General features: G+C 42.5%; 1 protein-coding gene across 1 annotated transcript; it reads left to right on the top strand.

Moving 5' to 3' along the window:
* Nucleotides 1-1,638: 1,638 nt before the first annotated feature.
* Nucleotides 1,639-11,609, top strand: DYRK2 (dual specificity tyrosine phosphorylation regulated kinase 2; the record flags this gene model as incomplete). The annotated part of the gene is made up of 3 exons (XM_079549588.1): nucleotides 1,639-1,693; nucleotides 1,889-2,025; nucleotides 10,008-11,609. The coding sequence occupies 3 exons, from the start codon at nucleotides 1,639-1,641 to the stop codon at nucleotides 11,607-11,609; spliced, it is 1,794 nt and encodes a 597-aa protein (XP_079405714.1).
* Between the last annotated feature and the right edge of the window lie 6,627 nt (nucleotides 11,610-18,236).

The raw sequence follows: 18,236 nt of genomic DNA, 5'->3' as shown, positions 1-18,236 counted from the left end.
TGTCTGTGGTTTCACAGTCAGAGACACACATCCTTTAAGATGGTGTAGTAAGAAATCCTGCAAGCCCTCTGAAGAGATTAATTGACATCAACTTCAGTTTTTCTTATCTAGCTGGAATGTGACCAAGGCTGTTCACCTTCCCTTCCTCAGGATAGCCAGAAAAGTACCTTTTCCTCCTCCAGTCCCTGAATGTTCCCAAGGAACACTGATGCTGCAAGTTATTTAGATACTTTTGATGCACACGTGCTGTTAGTGAAAAGAATGGGAAAATACCAAGAGATACCAGAAAACAGCACTTATAGCCCTGACAGTGAAGGGAAATTCGTGGTGCCTGGGTACATCTGGGGGTTATAGTGGGAAACAAAGCTTGTCTTCTGCTGCAGGGAAGGGAAAAGCTTGGGAGGGTGTGGGCGGGAAAAGGTAGGATTGTTTTCTCTCTGCGACAGGAGGGGCTGGGGAAAGTGTTTATTTCTTTGTACCAGCACAGGAAATGTCTTTGTTTACACATTTATCTGTGATACTGGAAAAGGCAAAGTCTTCCTCTCTGGCTGCGGGGATGGAATTCTTCTCCTCAGGCATAGGGAAAGGGGAGATTTATTTTTTTGCCTTTCTCTGTGGCAGGGGATGAAGAGAGGTCTGCCTGCAGACCCACCGGCTGCTTCAGAAGTGAAAATATACGCGATCCGAACAGATTTCCAAAAGGGTTGAGCGTAGGCAGGAGAGTTCATTTCGACGCCGTCCCGGGCTGAGCAAATGTTCAGCTATCTATTTTTGGCTCTCGTGACGTTCAAGCTGACAAACCAGGAATTCAAAGCATTGTACTCCACGAGGCGCGCAGAGCAGGGGCCGTAACTGCCCCCACCGCGCTCCCTCCCTCCGGCTGGGGGCACGGGGCCGCTCCGGCCCGACGCCCGGCGCTCTCTCAAGGCATCGCCATGTTTAAGTTTCGATCCCCTCGCACCGACCCTCCCACCGCCCGCGGTGCCACCTTTGTCCTCCCGCAGTCGCGGTGACCCCAAGATGGCTGTGGCCCCGGGGGCGACCAACGGCTCGGCCCCCTTACCCCACCCCCCGCGGGCGGCCGTTGGGCGGTTGCCGGGCGGCGACGGCGGCGGAACCGGGCGCGTCGCCACCCGGCGCCCGCGGGGAGCGGGCCGAGGCGAAGTGCGGGCGGACGCGGAGAGCGCACGGGGACGCGGGGGGGCGGAGGAGGGGCGCGGCGGCGGGGAGGAGCGGAGCGAGGGAGGCGGCCGGCGGGGCGGGCGCTGCCCCTCCGTGCGCTGTTTGTTCTCGTTCCGCCGCCCGAGGAGGAGGGCCCTGTCCGGCCGCCTTCTGCCGCCCCCTCCTCCGCGCGAGGGGACCGGGGCGACCGGGGCGGGGGCGGGGGAGGTGATGAGCTTGGGCCGGGGGCTGCGGCGGCGGCGCGGCTGCTGCTGCTGCGGCTGTGGCGGGAGGAGACGGCGGGCCGAGGGAGGCTCTGTCCGGCCGGCCCGGGGCCGGGGGGATGCGGCGGAGGACGCGTCGGGCGCCGGGTGTAGCTGATCGGCGAGGAGAAGCAGCCGCCGCCCAGAGAGGCCGAGGAGAAGCGGAGGAGAGCCGCCCTGACATGCATTTTCCTCTCCCTCCTCTCCAGCGGCCATGTTAACCAAGAAGCCCTCAGCGAGCGCCGCCGCCGGCGCTGCCTACCCGGCCGGTAAGGAGCGGACCGGGCGCCGCGGGGCCGGAACAATGCTGCGGCCCGGGGGAGGGGGAGCGGCGGGGGGTTCCGGCGGTCGGTGCGAGTGCGGGGCCGCGGTGGCCATCGGCTTCCGATGGCTTCTGCCCGAAGCGGGACGGGGCGGCGAGGGACCGCCGCCGCCCTCCGAGCTTATCCCTCTGCTCTCCGCAGGCAGGGCAGGGGACGGCGGCCGTCCGCTGCAGTGTTCCCCGGGCGCCGGAGCCGGGGTATCCCGGGCGGGAGCTGGGACCGGCCCGCCTTCGCCGCTCGCATTGCCGCCGCTCAGGGCCAGCAACGCCTCCCACACGGTGAGCCCGGGCGCGGGGAAGGGGTCGGGGTGGCGGTGTGGTGTGGTGGTGGCAGTGGTTGGGGGGGATCCACGGGGCGCCGCCGCCTGCCCCGTCCCGCGGGGCGCTCGGGGCCGGTTCTGGAAACTCGGAGCGGAGGAGCGTGTGGTTTGCGGGGCTGTAACCTGTAAGCAGCCCGTAACCGCGTTGCGGAGCGGCTCCCCCTCCCTGCGGCCCCGCTTCGCTCAGCTTTACGTCTCGTTGTCGGTAACAAATGAGATTTTGTGCACAGGCACCGAGGAGCTGTTCTGGCAAATGCCTTTTTGGGGATGACATTATTTCGGCAATGAGGTTAGTCACTGTGATTAAAGGGTCGCGTGAGCCTTGGAGAGAAATGCAGGCTGCTCTCCCCTGATGTCTCTGATTAGCTCAGGCCGATAGCCGTCTTCCCTGGAAACAGCTGTCGTTGTACTCAGGGGCGACGATTGGACGAATCTGACTTTATTGCTGCGGTAGTTTACCTAAAGAAATAAGCACCGATGCTATGTAAAGGATGTTATTTTCCGGTTCTGTGATATCTCACATTATCTCCCCCTCCCGGTTAATCTACTAGGAATGGAACTTCCCGAGTATGCCACTATATATGGATGAGAGAGAGTATCTCTGTCCTGAAGGCATGATGGGGTAGACAGAGGGGGCTGTGTGCTGTCGTGTTAATGCAAAATATCTGAAATTTTTATTGCATACATTTCCTTTTAAATGATGAAAAAATTCATAGTGACCCTGAAAAGCATTGATGGCATACTTGGCTTAGAATTAATGAGTTCTCCACGGATGCTCACGTACTATCTTTGTAAACATATGGCAGAGCTTTAAACTGTAATGTGATTATGGGCTAGTGGAAGGTGAAACTATGCATTTAGATATTAGTGTTTCAGTGACTTTCTATATAGCTTCAGGGGTAAAAGCATCTTATTCAAATCCAGTTACAGAAAGAATTGGCTTAAATTAGAAAAAAAATGCAAGTCTATGTAGGGTGTTTTCAAGAGGAATGATGAATATTCTGCAGATTTAAGGTGGAGCTGCATACTTGAGGTCAACATCACTGTGTCTTTATGTAGCTAGGATATATGTCTGAATTGTTTGTTACTGCCAAAGGTAGGTTTTTGCACATTTGCACTCCAGTTAAGTGCCGGTTGATTTGAGAAGTGAGAAAGTGGTCTACTTTTTCTTTTAAGCTAGAAAATAATCACAGTACCTAGGGCCTGGGTATGGATTGTGAAAATGCACATTCAAATGGGCCCCACTAATAGCAGGGGCTGATGTGTGACAAAGCCCAGACTTAATTTAGAATCTGTGAAAGCCCAGCGGTCCAGTCGTCTGTCTGGGACTGATGACTAATTTTGGAAGCACAGAACCATGGTATTTTTATAGATACATTTGTGTGTGTTATATATCTATCTACATACACTGTATATATGTACGTGCATAAAGATGAAGTCTTTATGAAAGCGTGCAAGGAATATTTGAGTATTGCATTTCTGTTTCCAGTATTTTTATAAATGTATCATCCTGTATGTATGCATATGTTGTATATAGCATATATGTGCCTGTGGATAGATGCAGACATATAGACAAAATAGTTACGGAAGCATAGAAAGATGAGCAAGCATTACCACTGTGTTTCAATTATAATTTCATTATATGGCTGTGTTTTGGTCTAGTATTAAATGGGCAGGTTGGTGGCCCTGCGTGTGGCAAGGGGGTTGGAAATTCATGATCCTCAAGGTCCCTTCCAACCCTGGCCGTTCTGTGATTCTGTGATTCAAATCCCTCTGGGTTCTGATTGCTGCAGACTCTGCTGTGCCTTTGTGACACAGATTCTACTCCTCAGTCTTTATTTTACCTTGAGTGCTATTACAGAAATACCTCCGACTGGCTCGCTGAATTTTGTAGGTTATTATTTTGTGGTTGCCTAACATAACTCTTTGTGGTAAGGATCAGATGTGACATCAGAATGCTGGATTTTAACCTAAAACAATGGTTATATATGGTATGGGAGCGTTCTATAAACTTCAGGCCTGCTGACCTCAGCTGACACTGACTGAAACTATTGGTTTTACCCACTACTTCCTCAAATGAAATGTATTTAAAAATAAACATTTCAGTTTTCTTAAACCATTTTCTTCCTCTGTATTCATTCACTTAACCTGTTTTCAACCCTGTTGTTTCTTTGCAACTTCTCCACTAGCTAAAATACAAAATGAATATTTCTCTTTGGTGTTGCAGACTTTCAGAAGGCATGGTTTACTTAGGTGGTTAAATTTCCCATGGCTGCCTGCAAACGTGTGCGTTGTGTGTACACTAATTGTAAAGGGACACTGTGGTGGAAGAGAAATTTTTGGCTAAGCCAGGAAGTTTTTTTCTAGTTCAGATGGAGAAGTCCACTACTTGTCCTATTTCTTGCAGCAGCTGTATAATCCTGCCTCTAGCAAATCTATTGGTTTCTGCTCTTTAGTGTAGCTGAGTTGTTGGCAGATTGCAGGAGCATGGAGGAACATGGAGGGAGAAGCAGGGAGATGCTGTCTTACACAGGCTTCACACAACGGGGCAGACGTTTTGGCTGCAGTCTTTGCAATCACAGCAACCTTTGTTGCTAAGCAGACTATTGTGTATTGTACCAGGGAAAGGTTTTGTTTGTTTTCAAAAATCCGTAGCTTCATCCTAGGCTTTTTCTTGTCTGTTTCCATCTTTGACTTTATCTTTTTGGATGCTTGTGATGGAAAACGTGAACTCTTTTCCAACCTCTTGTCCTTCTCGTTTTCCTTTCCAAGTCATTGCTTTCTCTTTTGAAGCCTTAAGTTTTTGCTTTGATGACTGGAAGCTTTTCCTGTTCACTCTTTCTTGTTTCATTACAGGGTTCTTGCAGCCACTTGACATACTGCAGTAGAGATTTATCTTGCTTGCCTGCTGCTGTGCTTGTGTAAATCCCCGCCCGTCTGTGAGTCTCTCTCCCAGACTTTTGTCTCCTGCCTACCTCCATCTCTGTTCTTTCTTATTTGGCACATATCCTTGCGTTCTGCACTCTTCCTGTTTCCCTTGTAATAAAGCCATCTTAATCTTTTTCTCCTCCTGTGTAGGGCTGTAACAACAGCCCATTTACAGTGCCTGATTCAGTGCCCTCTTTCTTCAAGGCCTTTCCAAGATTTTCCTGCAGTCAGGGCTGTGTTCTTTTGCCACCAATGATGAGTATCCACTTATATACTTTTGCATCATTTAGTCTTAATCTTAAAATTAAATAATAATAGAATGACTTGATAATGCAACAGAGAATCCCACACCCTGTTACCCAAAGATCTGCTCCAAGTTTTTATTGTATACAGCTGCTTTAAAGCACATAAGAAGGAAAATTCCTGCCCACTGTGCTGTTCTCATATAATAAGCTGCCACAGAAACGCTGTCATATTTGAGCAGAAGTAAGTATACAGTCCTGGCCTGGACTTTGCTGTATCTAGGTTTCTTTGTGTGTTTCTTTTTCTTCTTTATAAAACTTCTATGGAGGGGGAGTATGCAGCTAACTTTCCTAGGGCAACTGCAGTCCATCTGAGCACATCTCTTGTACACATCAGTGTATGAAGGTTCGGTTTAATGCGTGCTGACTGTCCTTGATCTCAGTGTACATGAAACTTGGGAGTGTCCCAGAAGTATTTGGGCTCACTGCACGTGCCCAACATAGTCCAGACAGGAGGAAAAGAATTTATCAATCAGTATCACTCTTCAAGCATAGTTCTGTCTCTGGATATATTTGCAATATAAAGCCAAGGTTAACTTTTGAAAAATAAGCTTATATTGTCTGTGTGTGACAGCAGCAAAATATCCATATGGTTTGTTTTTCTATAGCTCTTGTTGAGCACAAGCTCTTTAGGACAAGGGCTTAGTCTTTCTTGCTGTACAAAACCCAAACTCATAATAAAGCCATTATGATAATCCTTCATTATTGTTATTGTGCTAATTAGCAGCTATTTTTAGTTCTGAACAGAGGAATGCTGTTGAATTCATTTATCAAGGAAAAAGGGCCTTTTGTTCACATTTGTTTGGGCTCTAGTCAACAGAATAGGCAACAAAGTGTGCTACACCTGACACTGTATACCTCTAGCATGTTAGGTACAGTGGGGCTGAAACTGGCATATCTACAAGTACTGCAAAGACCACTGCTGTCATGTCCTGTAGTAACTGTAGTTCTTGTAGAAGGCTTTGAGACAGACCGTTGCATTGGCTGAGTGGTACCTCAGGGGAGCTTACCTTCTTTGTTAAAAGGATGGGGTCAGTTTTATGCTACCACTATGTTGTAATAACTTTGTAATCTAGACATGGTACTGTAGACTATTTCTGTCCTTAAGTCTACTTCTGGGGAGATAAAAAAGGAAAAAAATATATATATATATATATATTTCTGATTATGTTTTTGCTGGTGTCTCTCTCTGTGTTAAAATTAGGTGAATGTTTCTGGCAAACCATCTACTTCCATAAACTGAGCTAACTAAAGTTAAAGCAAAATCATGTATCTTCAAAACCAATTATGAAACACTCTAGAGAGAAAAAAAAAAAGCATTGTAACATCTCTGTTTTGCACTGGATGTTGCCAGATGATTCAGGATTAGTTCTTTGAATTCAAGCTTACCTAGTATTTCAGTACATTCTATTTGGAAGTGTATATGCATCAATAGGATTTTGAAGATGAGTGCTATACAAATACGTAAATCTTAGAAGGCATGGACTGATCTGAGCACAGGCAATAAAATATGATAGTAAGTACACTATGTTAGTGCCTGCAGGTTGCTGGTTCTGGAATTTACAGGCCCATGTGCATCAGCAGAAGGAAGATGCGTCATAAACCTCTTGGGTTTCTGGTTCTGGATAACAGTGGTGGAGCTTCTGTGTACAGTGGGCAGTTCGATAGGGGACTAGGAAGGCTTTAGCCCTGTGTAGCTTTCTCAAGCCCATTAGCTGTGGTTCAGAGAACTTACAGCGTCAACAGTAAAGCCTGTGGAGCTATAACAGTACAAGCCTGAACTTGACAGCAATCTTGGACAGCCGGTAGGTAGAAGTAGATTTGCAGAGCAAAGGTCTGGAGAGAATCCAACCCTCTGCTCATCCAGATAGGAAACAGAAGATAAGGTGGTGATTCCTCTGCCGCAGGACCCTGAGATATGGTGGTCCACTTTCTCATTTTGAATTTGTTGCCGTGATGCATCTGAAACCTCTGAAACTCCTGTGGGGGTTTTGAAAGAAAAATGAGCTCTGATCTCCCCCGCAAGTTCTGGAATAGAGCCTGCACTAATTTAGTGTTTTTTCATCTACAAAGAAAACCAGCGCTACTGTCTGCATCTGCATTTGCATTCCCAAGCAGCAGCTGACTGAAACTGGCCAAACCGGTCACTTTGAGGTGAAGCTGGGTAATGCTGGTGATTTCATTCTGCTGCTTGGAAGAAGAAAAAAAAAAAAAAAAAAAAGCCTGAGTAGAAAGAGAAACTGAGGCTGCCTGAAGGCAAGGAAGCAGAGGCACACAGTTTACACTTGAGAAATGTTTGCAAACATACTTTTTGGAGAAGAACAACAACAGACTTCTGCAGCAGTTAAGAGTACACACTTTTTTTTTTTTTTTTTTTTTTTTTTTTTTTTTTTTCAAAATCCTCATACAGAACAAATAACTGAAGTTTGCAGAATCTTGCAGTACATCTATTGAAACATGCAGTGCTTAGGAAGGGCAGAAGATAGGTTACTGTGAAAACAGGTGGCACAAGTGAAAAAGAATTAATCCAGTATGTGAAGTGTCAATGAGCACTTGAGCTAAGAAATTCTTAAAAGCAGTTTTCTCCCTTCTGCTGTTTCTTCCTGTACGTTCGTATTGTCTACTCACAGTTTGTCTGCTTTGCTGCAGAAGTAATGTTTGATTTTCCTGGCTTAGGTACTTGTAGTCCGTAGCATTACTCTGCTGCTTCATTGTGCATTTCTGAATTAGCACAGTTCTGCAATCCTACACATGCCGAGCCTCTATACACATCTTACCAACTAGATATGGTTCTTCTGAGTACGTTGTGTAGCAGTTCTTGGGGCAGAATTCTCTTCTGTTCAGTCACTGCTGCACATATAGGGTCAGGACAGCCTTCAGGAGACTGCTGCAGGAGTGCTGTTCAAACCTGACCCTGAAGGAATTCCCTGTAGGCATGACAGGCTCGTTAAGTCCCCCTGATGATTTAATTCTCAGTGCTTTGGGACATCAAACCAGGAAAGTGATTAATGTCAGCATCCACATATACGTTCACTGTGCTTGAAGGTTGCAAGTGCCTTTGCTCTGAATTGTCATTGTGTGGTAACACTTTCTATGAGATCAATCAAATTTGAGAGCGTGAGCAGAAATTGCTCCGCAAATAAACTGTGCAATCTGACTGCAGTGATGAAATAAAACGGACCAGTTATTCAACGTGAGTCAAAATGGAAACAGAAGAACAGTGAGCTCAGCAGAAACAGTCCTGAGAGCTCTTGTTGTTACACTGCACGAGCTTCAAAGCTGCTAATTTCAAAATATTATTCAAAGGTGAAGCTGGTGTCCAGCTGGCTATTCCTTGGGAATGAGTTACTGGGTTTACAAAAGCACATTTTTTCCATGTCAGAGTGATACCGTAACAGAAGCAAAAAGCGTGCTAGAGTCCTGGCTTTTTCATTAGGAAGTGTGTCTGCAGTTGCAGCACGGATTTCATTGCCTCATCACAGCATACAACTGTCATTTTCTGATTTAATTTCAGCAACCTTAAGTGAACATGGAACGTGTTTTCCTTAGCTACGTAGAAAAAATAAGGTTCAGATTAAATGTGCTCTCAACCCCAGCTTGATCATCTGTCTGAGAGTATTTGTGAACTTTGGGTTAGTAATTTGGCATAAATATTAAGGCTGGTGAATCAGCTGGAGAGACAGCAGGAAAATTCTTCCCACATTTGTATAAGACCAGGCAGAAAAGACAGACAGAGAGCAAATGAAGAATTTTAAGGACAGCTATTTTAGTGGCAAATATATGCTTGTAAATTTCTTAAAAGTAACAGGTTTCATGCAGTAGCTGTTTTCACACCCCAGTACTTCCAGTGTTCCTTTGCTTGAAAATGCTGAATGCTTTTTCTCCCTTGTGAAAACTGTCAAGAACTGCTGTCAACAAATACTCTTTCCATTCTTTAAAATAAAGTTGTGTGCATGATCTTCAAGGCAGAGATTTTTGTTCCATTCAAGTCTGTATCTGGTCCCAGATCTTATCTTGGTTAAAAGTCATTACAAGACTGGCTTGGCAAAGTGCTGGAGGATATACTTACACTTCACTGATTTGAATGCTTTGCCAAATAGTGACTGTCTCAATTGCAAGCAGTGAATGGCATCTCTTGAACTTCAGAAAGGCCCAGGTTCTTTTCCTCCTTGTGCATGTCACAGAACATTCCTTGTTGCTTAAAATTTTACCCGGCCCTTCTGGTATTCAGCAAATTTGGAACAAGTTAAAATCTTGATTTCTGAGAACAGGTGACAAGGAGAGCCTTAGCTAAGAGAACTTGTATAAGTTATACTTATAAAGATATTATATATCCATATCCAGCATAAATAAAAGTGATACTGTGAAGATCTGATATAATATCCCCTGAGCATGCTTGATGTAACAGGACTGTTGCTTTGAAGATTCCTTGGAGGAATTGCTAGCTTATCAGAGTAACACACCATGCTCTCTCTTGTTGCAATTGTTTCAGAGAGTCAGGAAAGAGACATTTGAGAAACATCATTTGAAAAAAGTAATGGCATCTGGCAGCATCGTAGTATAAAAGCTGTATTTTTAAATTGTGTAGATAACTGACTTCTAATAGCACAATTTTTAGGTAGTTTAGGGAGCATGGTGGGTTGCATAATTGATATGAAGCAAGATTCATGCCTTTATTGTTAACTGGGTGTGTATTTATTTTCAATTTTAGGTTGGAGGCAGTAAGCACACGATGAATGAGCACCTCCATGTTGGTAGCCATGGACAAATCCAGGTTCAACAACTGTTTGAAGATAATAGTAACAAGAGGACGGTTCTGACAACACAGCCGAACGGACTTACAACGTTAGGCAAATCTGGATTGCCAGTGGTTCAGGACAGACAGTCAGAGAGTGCTCACAGACGACAAGGGAGCTCCAGCTCTTTAAAATCTACGGATGGAACAGGGAAGGTGAAAGCCTCTGTTATGACACCAGAGCAGGCAATGAAGCAATACATGCAAAAACTAACAACTTTTGAACATAATGAGATTTTTGGCTACACTGAAATATACTTTCTGGGTCCAAATGCAAAGAAGCGGCAAGGTGTGATTGGTGGTCCAAACAATTGCGGGTATGATGATGACCAGGGGTCGTACATACAAGTACCCCACGATCATATTGCATACAGATATGAAGTCCTGAAAGTTATAGGGAAAGGAAGCTTTGGGCAGGTGGTGAAAGCCTACGATCACAAGATGCATCAACACGTGGCACTAAAAATGGTGAGAAATGAAAAGCGTTTCCACCGCCAAGCTGCGGAAGAAATTAGGATTCTGGAGCATCTCCGGAAACAAGATAAGGATAACAACATGAATGTTATTCACATGTTGGAAAACTTCACATTCCGCAGCCATATCTGCATGACATTTGAATTGCTGAGCATGAACCTGTACGAATTAATAAAGAAGAACAAGTTTCAGGGCTTCAGCCTGCCTTTGGTCCGTAAGTTTGCCCACTCCATTTTACAGTGCTTGGATGCTTTGCACAAAAACAGAATTATTCACTGTGACCTTAAACCTGAAAACATTCTGTTGAAGCAACAGGGCCGAAGTGGAATCAAAGTGATCGATTTTGGCTCAAGTTGTTATGAGCATCAGCGTGTCTACACTTACATTCAGTCACGTTTTTATCGTGCTCCTGAAGTCATCCTTGGTGCTCGTTATGGGATGCCCATCGATATGTGGAGCTTGGGGTGTATTCTAGCAGAGCTTCTCACCGGCTATCCACTTCTACCTGGAGAAGATGAAGGAGACCAGCTGGCTTGTATGATTGAGCTGTTGGGCATGCCTTCCCCAAAACTTTTAGATTCATCCAAGCGAGCCAAAAACTTTGTGAGCTCTAAGGGTTATCCCCGCTACTGCACCATCACAACCTTGTCTGATGGTTCTATAATACTGAACGGTGGACGCTCTCGGAGGGGGAAACTACGTGGCCCACCAGAGAGCAGAGAATGGGGTAACGCATTAAAGGGGTGTGACGATCCCCTGTTCCTTGACTTTTTAAAACAGTGTTTAGAATGGGATCCTGCTGTCCGAATGACACCCAGCCAGGCTTTGCGACATCCCTGGCTAAGGCGACGGTTGCCGAAGCCTCCAACTGGGGAGAAGGCCTCAGCAAAGAGAATTACAGAGAGCACTGGTGCTATAACGTCGATTTCCAAGTTACCTCCGACTTCAAGCTCAGCTTCAAAACTGAGGACTAATTTGGCACAGATGACAGATGCCAATGGGAATATTCAGCAAAGAACAGTGTTGCCAAAACTCGTTAGCTGAGTTTAAAAAACCCAATGCTGTTAATACGAGAGATACAATGTGGCTGAGCCTTATTTGTATGAAAAAAAAGTAGCTCAGATATACGTTTTTATTTGCTCAATAACTTTATTCATTTGTATCTTTCAGCACTCATTTTAAATGTAAGAAATGTTGATTTTGTTTTTATAAAAACATGGGGACAATGCTTTAAGTTTTTATACTTATTTTTTAAAATGTTTGTCTTCTACAGTACAAATAGCCTTACTGTAACTAGTGTGACACAGTAATAAACATCAGTGGCTGGCCACTGGTTACAACGTGACTGTCATGCATTGCAGCGTGGTGTCAAAGGTATTACCTTTCTCTTCCATGGTTCATAGTAAGTTTCAACTGGGGTAAATTTCTAAGACTCTAACTTTACGGGTATGGGTCTTGATCCTGCAAACAATAACACTTAGTCCTGACTGGACTCTGGGGAGAATGCAGTGAAGCACCTGTAAACTAGTTACCTGAAGTGGAGCCGTAGCATGAAATACTGTCGTTTTCTGTATGGTAGCCCAGAAAAAAAGTAGTGCTGTCACTTAGTAATGATGCAGAATGTTTCCTCTAATTCATAATAATGGTTTTGATTTAAACGAACATTTAAATATAATGCAAAAAATAATGCCAAAAAAAAAAAAATCCAGAAAAACAAAAAAAGAACTTCTAGGGCTACAGTGACTTTCTCCTTACATGCCATGTGCTAGAGTTTGAAGAACAGGCAGTCTCAGAATGGCGATGGAAGAGTGTCCATTCCTCTAAATCTGAAAGTTGTTTCTTAAACCTGAAGTCAGGCGAAGCAAAGCATTCTGGACTTCCTTTCAGGTATATAACACTGAGCATTCACACTGGGTTTCTCTCAATTTTTTTCCTCTTCTGTTTTCTCTCTTAATACACAGCTTTGCTTCCTAAATCACACAGACAGAAGTGCTTATTTTTTCAGTTTTATACTGTAACTTCCAGACTGTTAATGCTACATGAATTTCACAGGTTGTTTGTATTTCCTCTGACTGTCTGTCTGAGCGATTGTGACCTCTTTGGTACATTTACACTTCAGTTCAAATCTGTATGTGGAGACAAACACTATATTATTGTATGCTTTTCTGTAGAGAAGTACTTGTCATTAGCACAGCTGTAAATGCAGAGATCCTCTTTGGAAAGATGTTTAATTGACGGACACCATCTTAGATATTTACTAATACAGGCAAAGTATCAAAGGAAAGTTAAATGATTGGAATTTGGATTGATCTTTGATATTTGTAGCTGCAAATGACTTAGAAGGAGCAGTTAGAAATACGTGTGGATTTGTTCATGTGTGTGTGTGTGTGCTAATGTTTGGCTTTTCATTTTTTACTTTGAACTGTATTCATGGAAGAAAGATGGTCTTTACTGAGGAAAGGTGTCTAGGCCTACCAGAGATATATTCACGCATTGTAGCATGTTTTCAACAGGAATAGTTGGAAATCTAAGACCAATATTTCATCACATGCAATGGCTGTGGTCTACACTGGATGTCTCAAACAACATATGAAAAGGGAGTCTGAAAGAAAGTAGAATATAATCTGGAAGGGTTTGTGGATGTTACAACAAGAGACTAGAATGGGCTGCATAAAACCTCAGTAACTTTACTATAAGCAAACATTATATGCACAGATCTTAAGTTACATGTACAAATGATTAAAAACACTTAAAGCATGGTCCCCTAAGAGGCCAAGAAAGTTTCCGGTTTAAGTTCTACACGTTCATCAAGTTTTACCACTTACAGCCTGATTTTGTTTGTTTGTTTGTTTTAGTTTGTTTCTAATTTAATGTAAGACTGGGGGAAGGATATAAACATGAAATGACAGGATTCTCAGGAAACATATCACTCAACTTCTTGCCAAAAACTCAACACCTAAAGAAAAAATAGTTTCTGAGTATTTGTTGATTGATAACTGTAAAAAGTAGAGCGTCAATCAACCATTTTTAGTACTTTCTTTTTAATAAAAGAGTGTTTCCTGCCTCTAGTCAAATTAAATTATTGAGTGTTCAATGTTCACAACTTTATACAATGTGTGTAAGTGCAATATATAAACATGTATGAAATCATGTTAAAGATGAAATATAATACTACAACGAAGAGAAGTGGCTTTTGGAATATGAATATCCAATAAGTTATGGTCAGTGAATCCTAAGTCTGGAAAAGAGATATATTAATTTTCGTAACTGACTCCCATGACTGGGAACACAATACTGTGTATTTTTCTACAGTAGCTGGGATTCTTTACTTCCTCCACCAACTACTTGGCTTTACCAGTCCTTTCTACCTTAGATCTATCTGCAAAAGTTAAGAAGTAGGGTTACTAATGTTAGGGATGGAAAAAGAATCACCTCCCACTTACTATATTTTACAGAAAATCTTGATACATGTTCCTGCCTTTCATGACAATTGAAGGCGAAAGCATTCATAATGTTTGTGGGTCATTAACAGGCTAAAACCACTGAATTTTCCACCTAACCAGTTCTTAATGCCAATAACGCATTTATGACCAACCTTCTTCATAAATGCTACCGGAAACTTTAAGGCCAAAATATAGTGTGCAGAGCTATTTTTTTAACCCAGATATAGTGGAGTTTCCTCTATAATAAAGAAGGAGCTACATCAAGGTTTTTAAGTTATGTAGCTGCTTTTTATTGTAGCTTATTTATACCTGTAAAAAAGGAGGGAGGGGGGGAAGGAATGTTGCCTCTTGCTTTGGTGTGATTTTATGATAAGGGCTCTGATAATTAGGCTGATAGAAGTTGGCTTGGAAACAGTGCTTAGTCTCACATGTTACCATTGTCTGGAGATGTCTGAGCTATTTTCAGATTTAGTAATAGCACAGTGTTGTCTTGTCTTTGGTTGCAGTCTCACTTGGCTCAGTTTCTTGCACCACTGGAGTGTTCATTACCGATGAAGTGTATTGGAACAACAGAGTGATGCAAGATGTGTAGATCAACAGTAGAAGATGGATTGTGCCCTTGGTGTTAACAATGTGCCTTTTGTTCCAAATGCCATGTTGTAGGGCATGCATCTTGGCCTCTTTAACCCTTTGAACACTGGATAGTAGGGTTGAAATCTATTTTTAAATGCTATACCTGTCTTAAAACATCCTGTAGATTACTGAGGCCTTAATAGAAACAATAAGGCAATCACACTGCTAGGGTGGAAAGGACACTCTGGTCTTGTAGTACGTCTCATTAAGGGGTTAAAGATGGCCCTTCCACATTGGTTATACTTTAACATCAAATTGATTTTTTTATTTTCTAAGTACATTTCTGTTATGGTGACATTAGACAGAAATCAACTGTATTTGTAAAAATTTACCTCAAACTCTTTAGTTTTATAGTGTGATTTAATCCCAGGGCATTTGGTATGAACCAAAGTGCATTCCTTTTATATGTGCCTGGCTCTTATAAAGGCGGCCAGGGATTTTTACAATTTGGGTGCAAGGCACTTAAGCCACTTTTAACTTGGTGGGTGGTTTGGAGTTATAAATGACTTCATGGGAATGTTGGAAACTTTAGACATAAGTAGCATTGGGCAATATTAGAATCTTTAAGAAAGAGTGTGCATTATTGAATGCTCTCCATTTTTTAGTACTTTTTTTCCATCGATAATATTTGTGGTAAGTACAAAAAGAACTCTTTATTTTTTTTTTTCCAGCCATTAAAGATTAGAATATTGCCCATTTTTATGCTATGGTAGCATTGAAATAAAAAAAAAATAAATAAAAAAATTGTGAATTATTGTTTCTAGGGGCTTGTACATCTGTGCTACAAATTGTAATTACTCGGTTGAACTGCTACAATTACGTCTAAGCAGTAGCTTGGGTTTTTATTGGGCAACGACTTAGACACGTGACTGTAATATGCTGCAACTGTGTGTACTGAAAACGTGAAAAACGATTGAATGTGGACTGTGTATATATGTATGTATAATTTTCTGTGAGATGCTGCTGTTGCCACTTAACATTAAAGATGTTGTAGTGGGTTTTAATCCTAGTGGCCAGTTTTATGATACTGTATGTATTGTACAGCTGATGACAGGAGTTAAGACTGTTCTAGTGAATATTTGTTACATTTTATTGTTGTGGCCAGAGATCATTTCAGAATAAAATTTTATGTCCTACTTCTCTCCACTGTAGTTCAGATTATTATTATTATTATTATTATTATTATTATTATTATTATTATTATTATATGTTTTTCTGGTCATAAAGGTAATGGTTGGGAGTGCTGGCATTTCATTAACATAGGAAGGCCTTATCCCAGCCACTGAAGTCAGTGCCGGCAGTCCCTCAGAATGCTTCCTGATACCCTGTGTGTTATTATTTACCTGTTGCTGGAGGTGGTGTTTGTGCTGCCTTAGCTACCTTGACAGCCAGGAATACTGCCCACAGGCTGCTTCTGACCTCGTGTTTCTGAAGTTCTTCTCAGGACTTAGAAAGTAATGCTTGTTTTTCTTTGCGCTATGCTGTAGAGAAAACCATCCAGGAATTTCAGTATTGAAACGTAGATTGTTTTTGTCTTTAAGCTGCTTTAATTTCTTTTTAATTAAAAGTTAATATTTGTTCCTTTCAAAAAAAAAAAAAAAAAAAAACTTTTTAAAAAAACCTTACCAAAACCAACAAAACAGAATTCTGCACTGACTTCTGAATCAGATTGACCTGTCAGAGCTTGTCTCGCAGTACTGAGAATGTACTGCACAAAGCTGATGGGCTCTATTTTTCTAAACTTGCTTCACATATAAATCCAGAGTAATTTCACAACTTGATGCAAAACCATCTCTGAATCACGTCCACATTCTCTTCCTGGTAATGCCAATGAATGCCCAGAGTAGTTTTTTTTGAAAAGCTTTCTGATTCAAGAGAGCATAGGCCAAAATCAAGGGATTTTAGGAGCACTCCAGTGCCTGCTGCTTAACGCAGCTGGGAGATTTGATAGCACGAAAAGCATCAAGATTAAATGCAGATAAACACCGTTCACAGCCCTAAAAGTGTGGTGAGCTCAAAATTAAATCCTTGTGGATTAAAATTTCTTTGTTCCTCTGAGGAAAAGGGGCAGTTTTAAATTTTATTTTTATCTTTTCAGATGGATTTTTTTCATTCTAATCTGCATGTTCCACATTACCCTCTAGCTACCTGCCCTCTCACCAGTTCTTGTATGCTTCTGTTTCATCTATTTTTCCTTCTGAAGAAGGAAAGGAATTACTTCATTTGATTTCAGTTGTCTGGAATTTGGGCATGGGTCTCTTCTCTAAGTCTTTTTTAGGTCTAAAGTGCCTTTTCTCTAGGATTTTGTTTCAGAAGTGTAATTTATAATGGGAATATACTGCTAGCGTAGTCTTGTGCTTTTCATCCTAAAGTTTTAAGAGGAAGAAGATTCCTTGTTTTTGTCCTGAGTAGACAGCACTGGAAGTCTCCCAGCCCTGAAATATACTGTAGGAGAATAAAAGTGGCATTTATAGCATCGGTTTCTGCTCCTTCACAGAAATCCTCTGCAACTCTTGGAACTGGGGTTTCTCTGTGTCATTTTCCCTATTTGGTTTTGTGTCTGTTTGTTTATGTGCTTGTTCATTTGTTTGTGTTCAAGAAGTGCTTTCCAGCCTCTGACTGTGGCGAGCCTTGGATTTCTGCCTGCTGTCAAGCTCTTAGAATCTGTGATAGAGTACTGTAACTGTTAAAATAGGCTTTCTTCAGCTTTTTCCCAATGCTAAAAAAAAAATATCTAGGTTAGTACCAAACAGAAAAGACAGCAGATACACATTCATCTTCAACTACTGGACTCCAGTGTCCAAGCAGCCTTTAACCAGGTTCCTTAACCTTTGCACGAAGAACAAAAGAAATGCTAAGTAATTCAAAATTAAACAGCTTGTGTCCACCGATTGACAGAGAGAAAAGAAAGTGACTTCTAAAGCAAGGTCATGACATTTTTGTGGAGGTTTGGGACATAGCTGGAGTTAAGGAGAGGTCCTGCTGGGAAGTTTTTGGGCTGGCAGCTCCATACACTGCTGTGGGGGGTGGCAAACAGTGTTCCTGCTAACAGGGCTAGAATTGTTTTTCCCTTTTTGCAGATGGTATTTTCATTGCTTTGCTTTGCTTTGGTTATCTGCAAGTGGCACATGACCATGTATAACTTAACATACCTAAAGATATAGTGTGGAGTAGCTGCAAATGTCAAAGTTTTACATTATAGCTGATGTGAGCCCTGGGAAAATCAGAGGTTGTCATTCAGTGGCTGTCAGACCTGATGTGCCCTGTGCACAGCAACCACAGAGTACATGTGGGTATGCCTGTCTAACTGCAATGCATTGCAAGAGAGATGTGCAGTGAAGTATTAAACCTTGTTAAACATAACGTGGGAGAAAAGCAGTTATCAAAAAATTAAAACAATTGACAATTATATTCTGGAGTCTTTTCACTAAACTCAGCTTTCAAGTATAGTAGTGATGTGTTTTGTAAGAGGTAATACTAAGATTTACTTCAATTTCAATGTGGCAGCAGAGTTTGTAAAGCCCACACCAAAAATAAAAATGGATTTCTAAAGATCCCAGTACTCATCATGCCCAACTGTGATACTTCCAAAGCG

Source organism: Tetrao urogallus (assembly GCF_951394365.1).
Source record: "Tetrao urogallus genome assembly, chromosome: 1".
Lineage (NCBI taxonomy): Eukaryota > Metazoa > Chordata > Aves > Galliformes > Phasianidae > Tetrao > Tetrao urogallus.
Note: the sequence above shows the minus strand (reverse complement) of the source record. Positions and strands in the feature narration are given on the sequence as shown.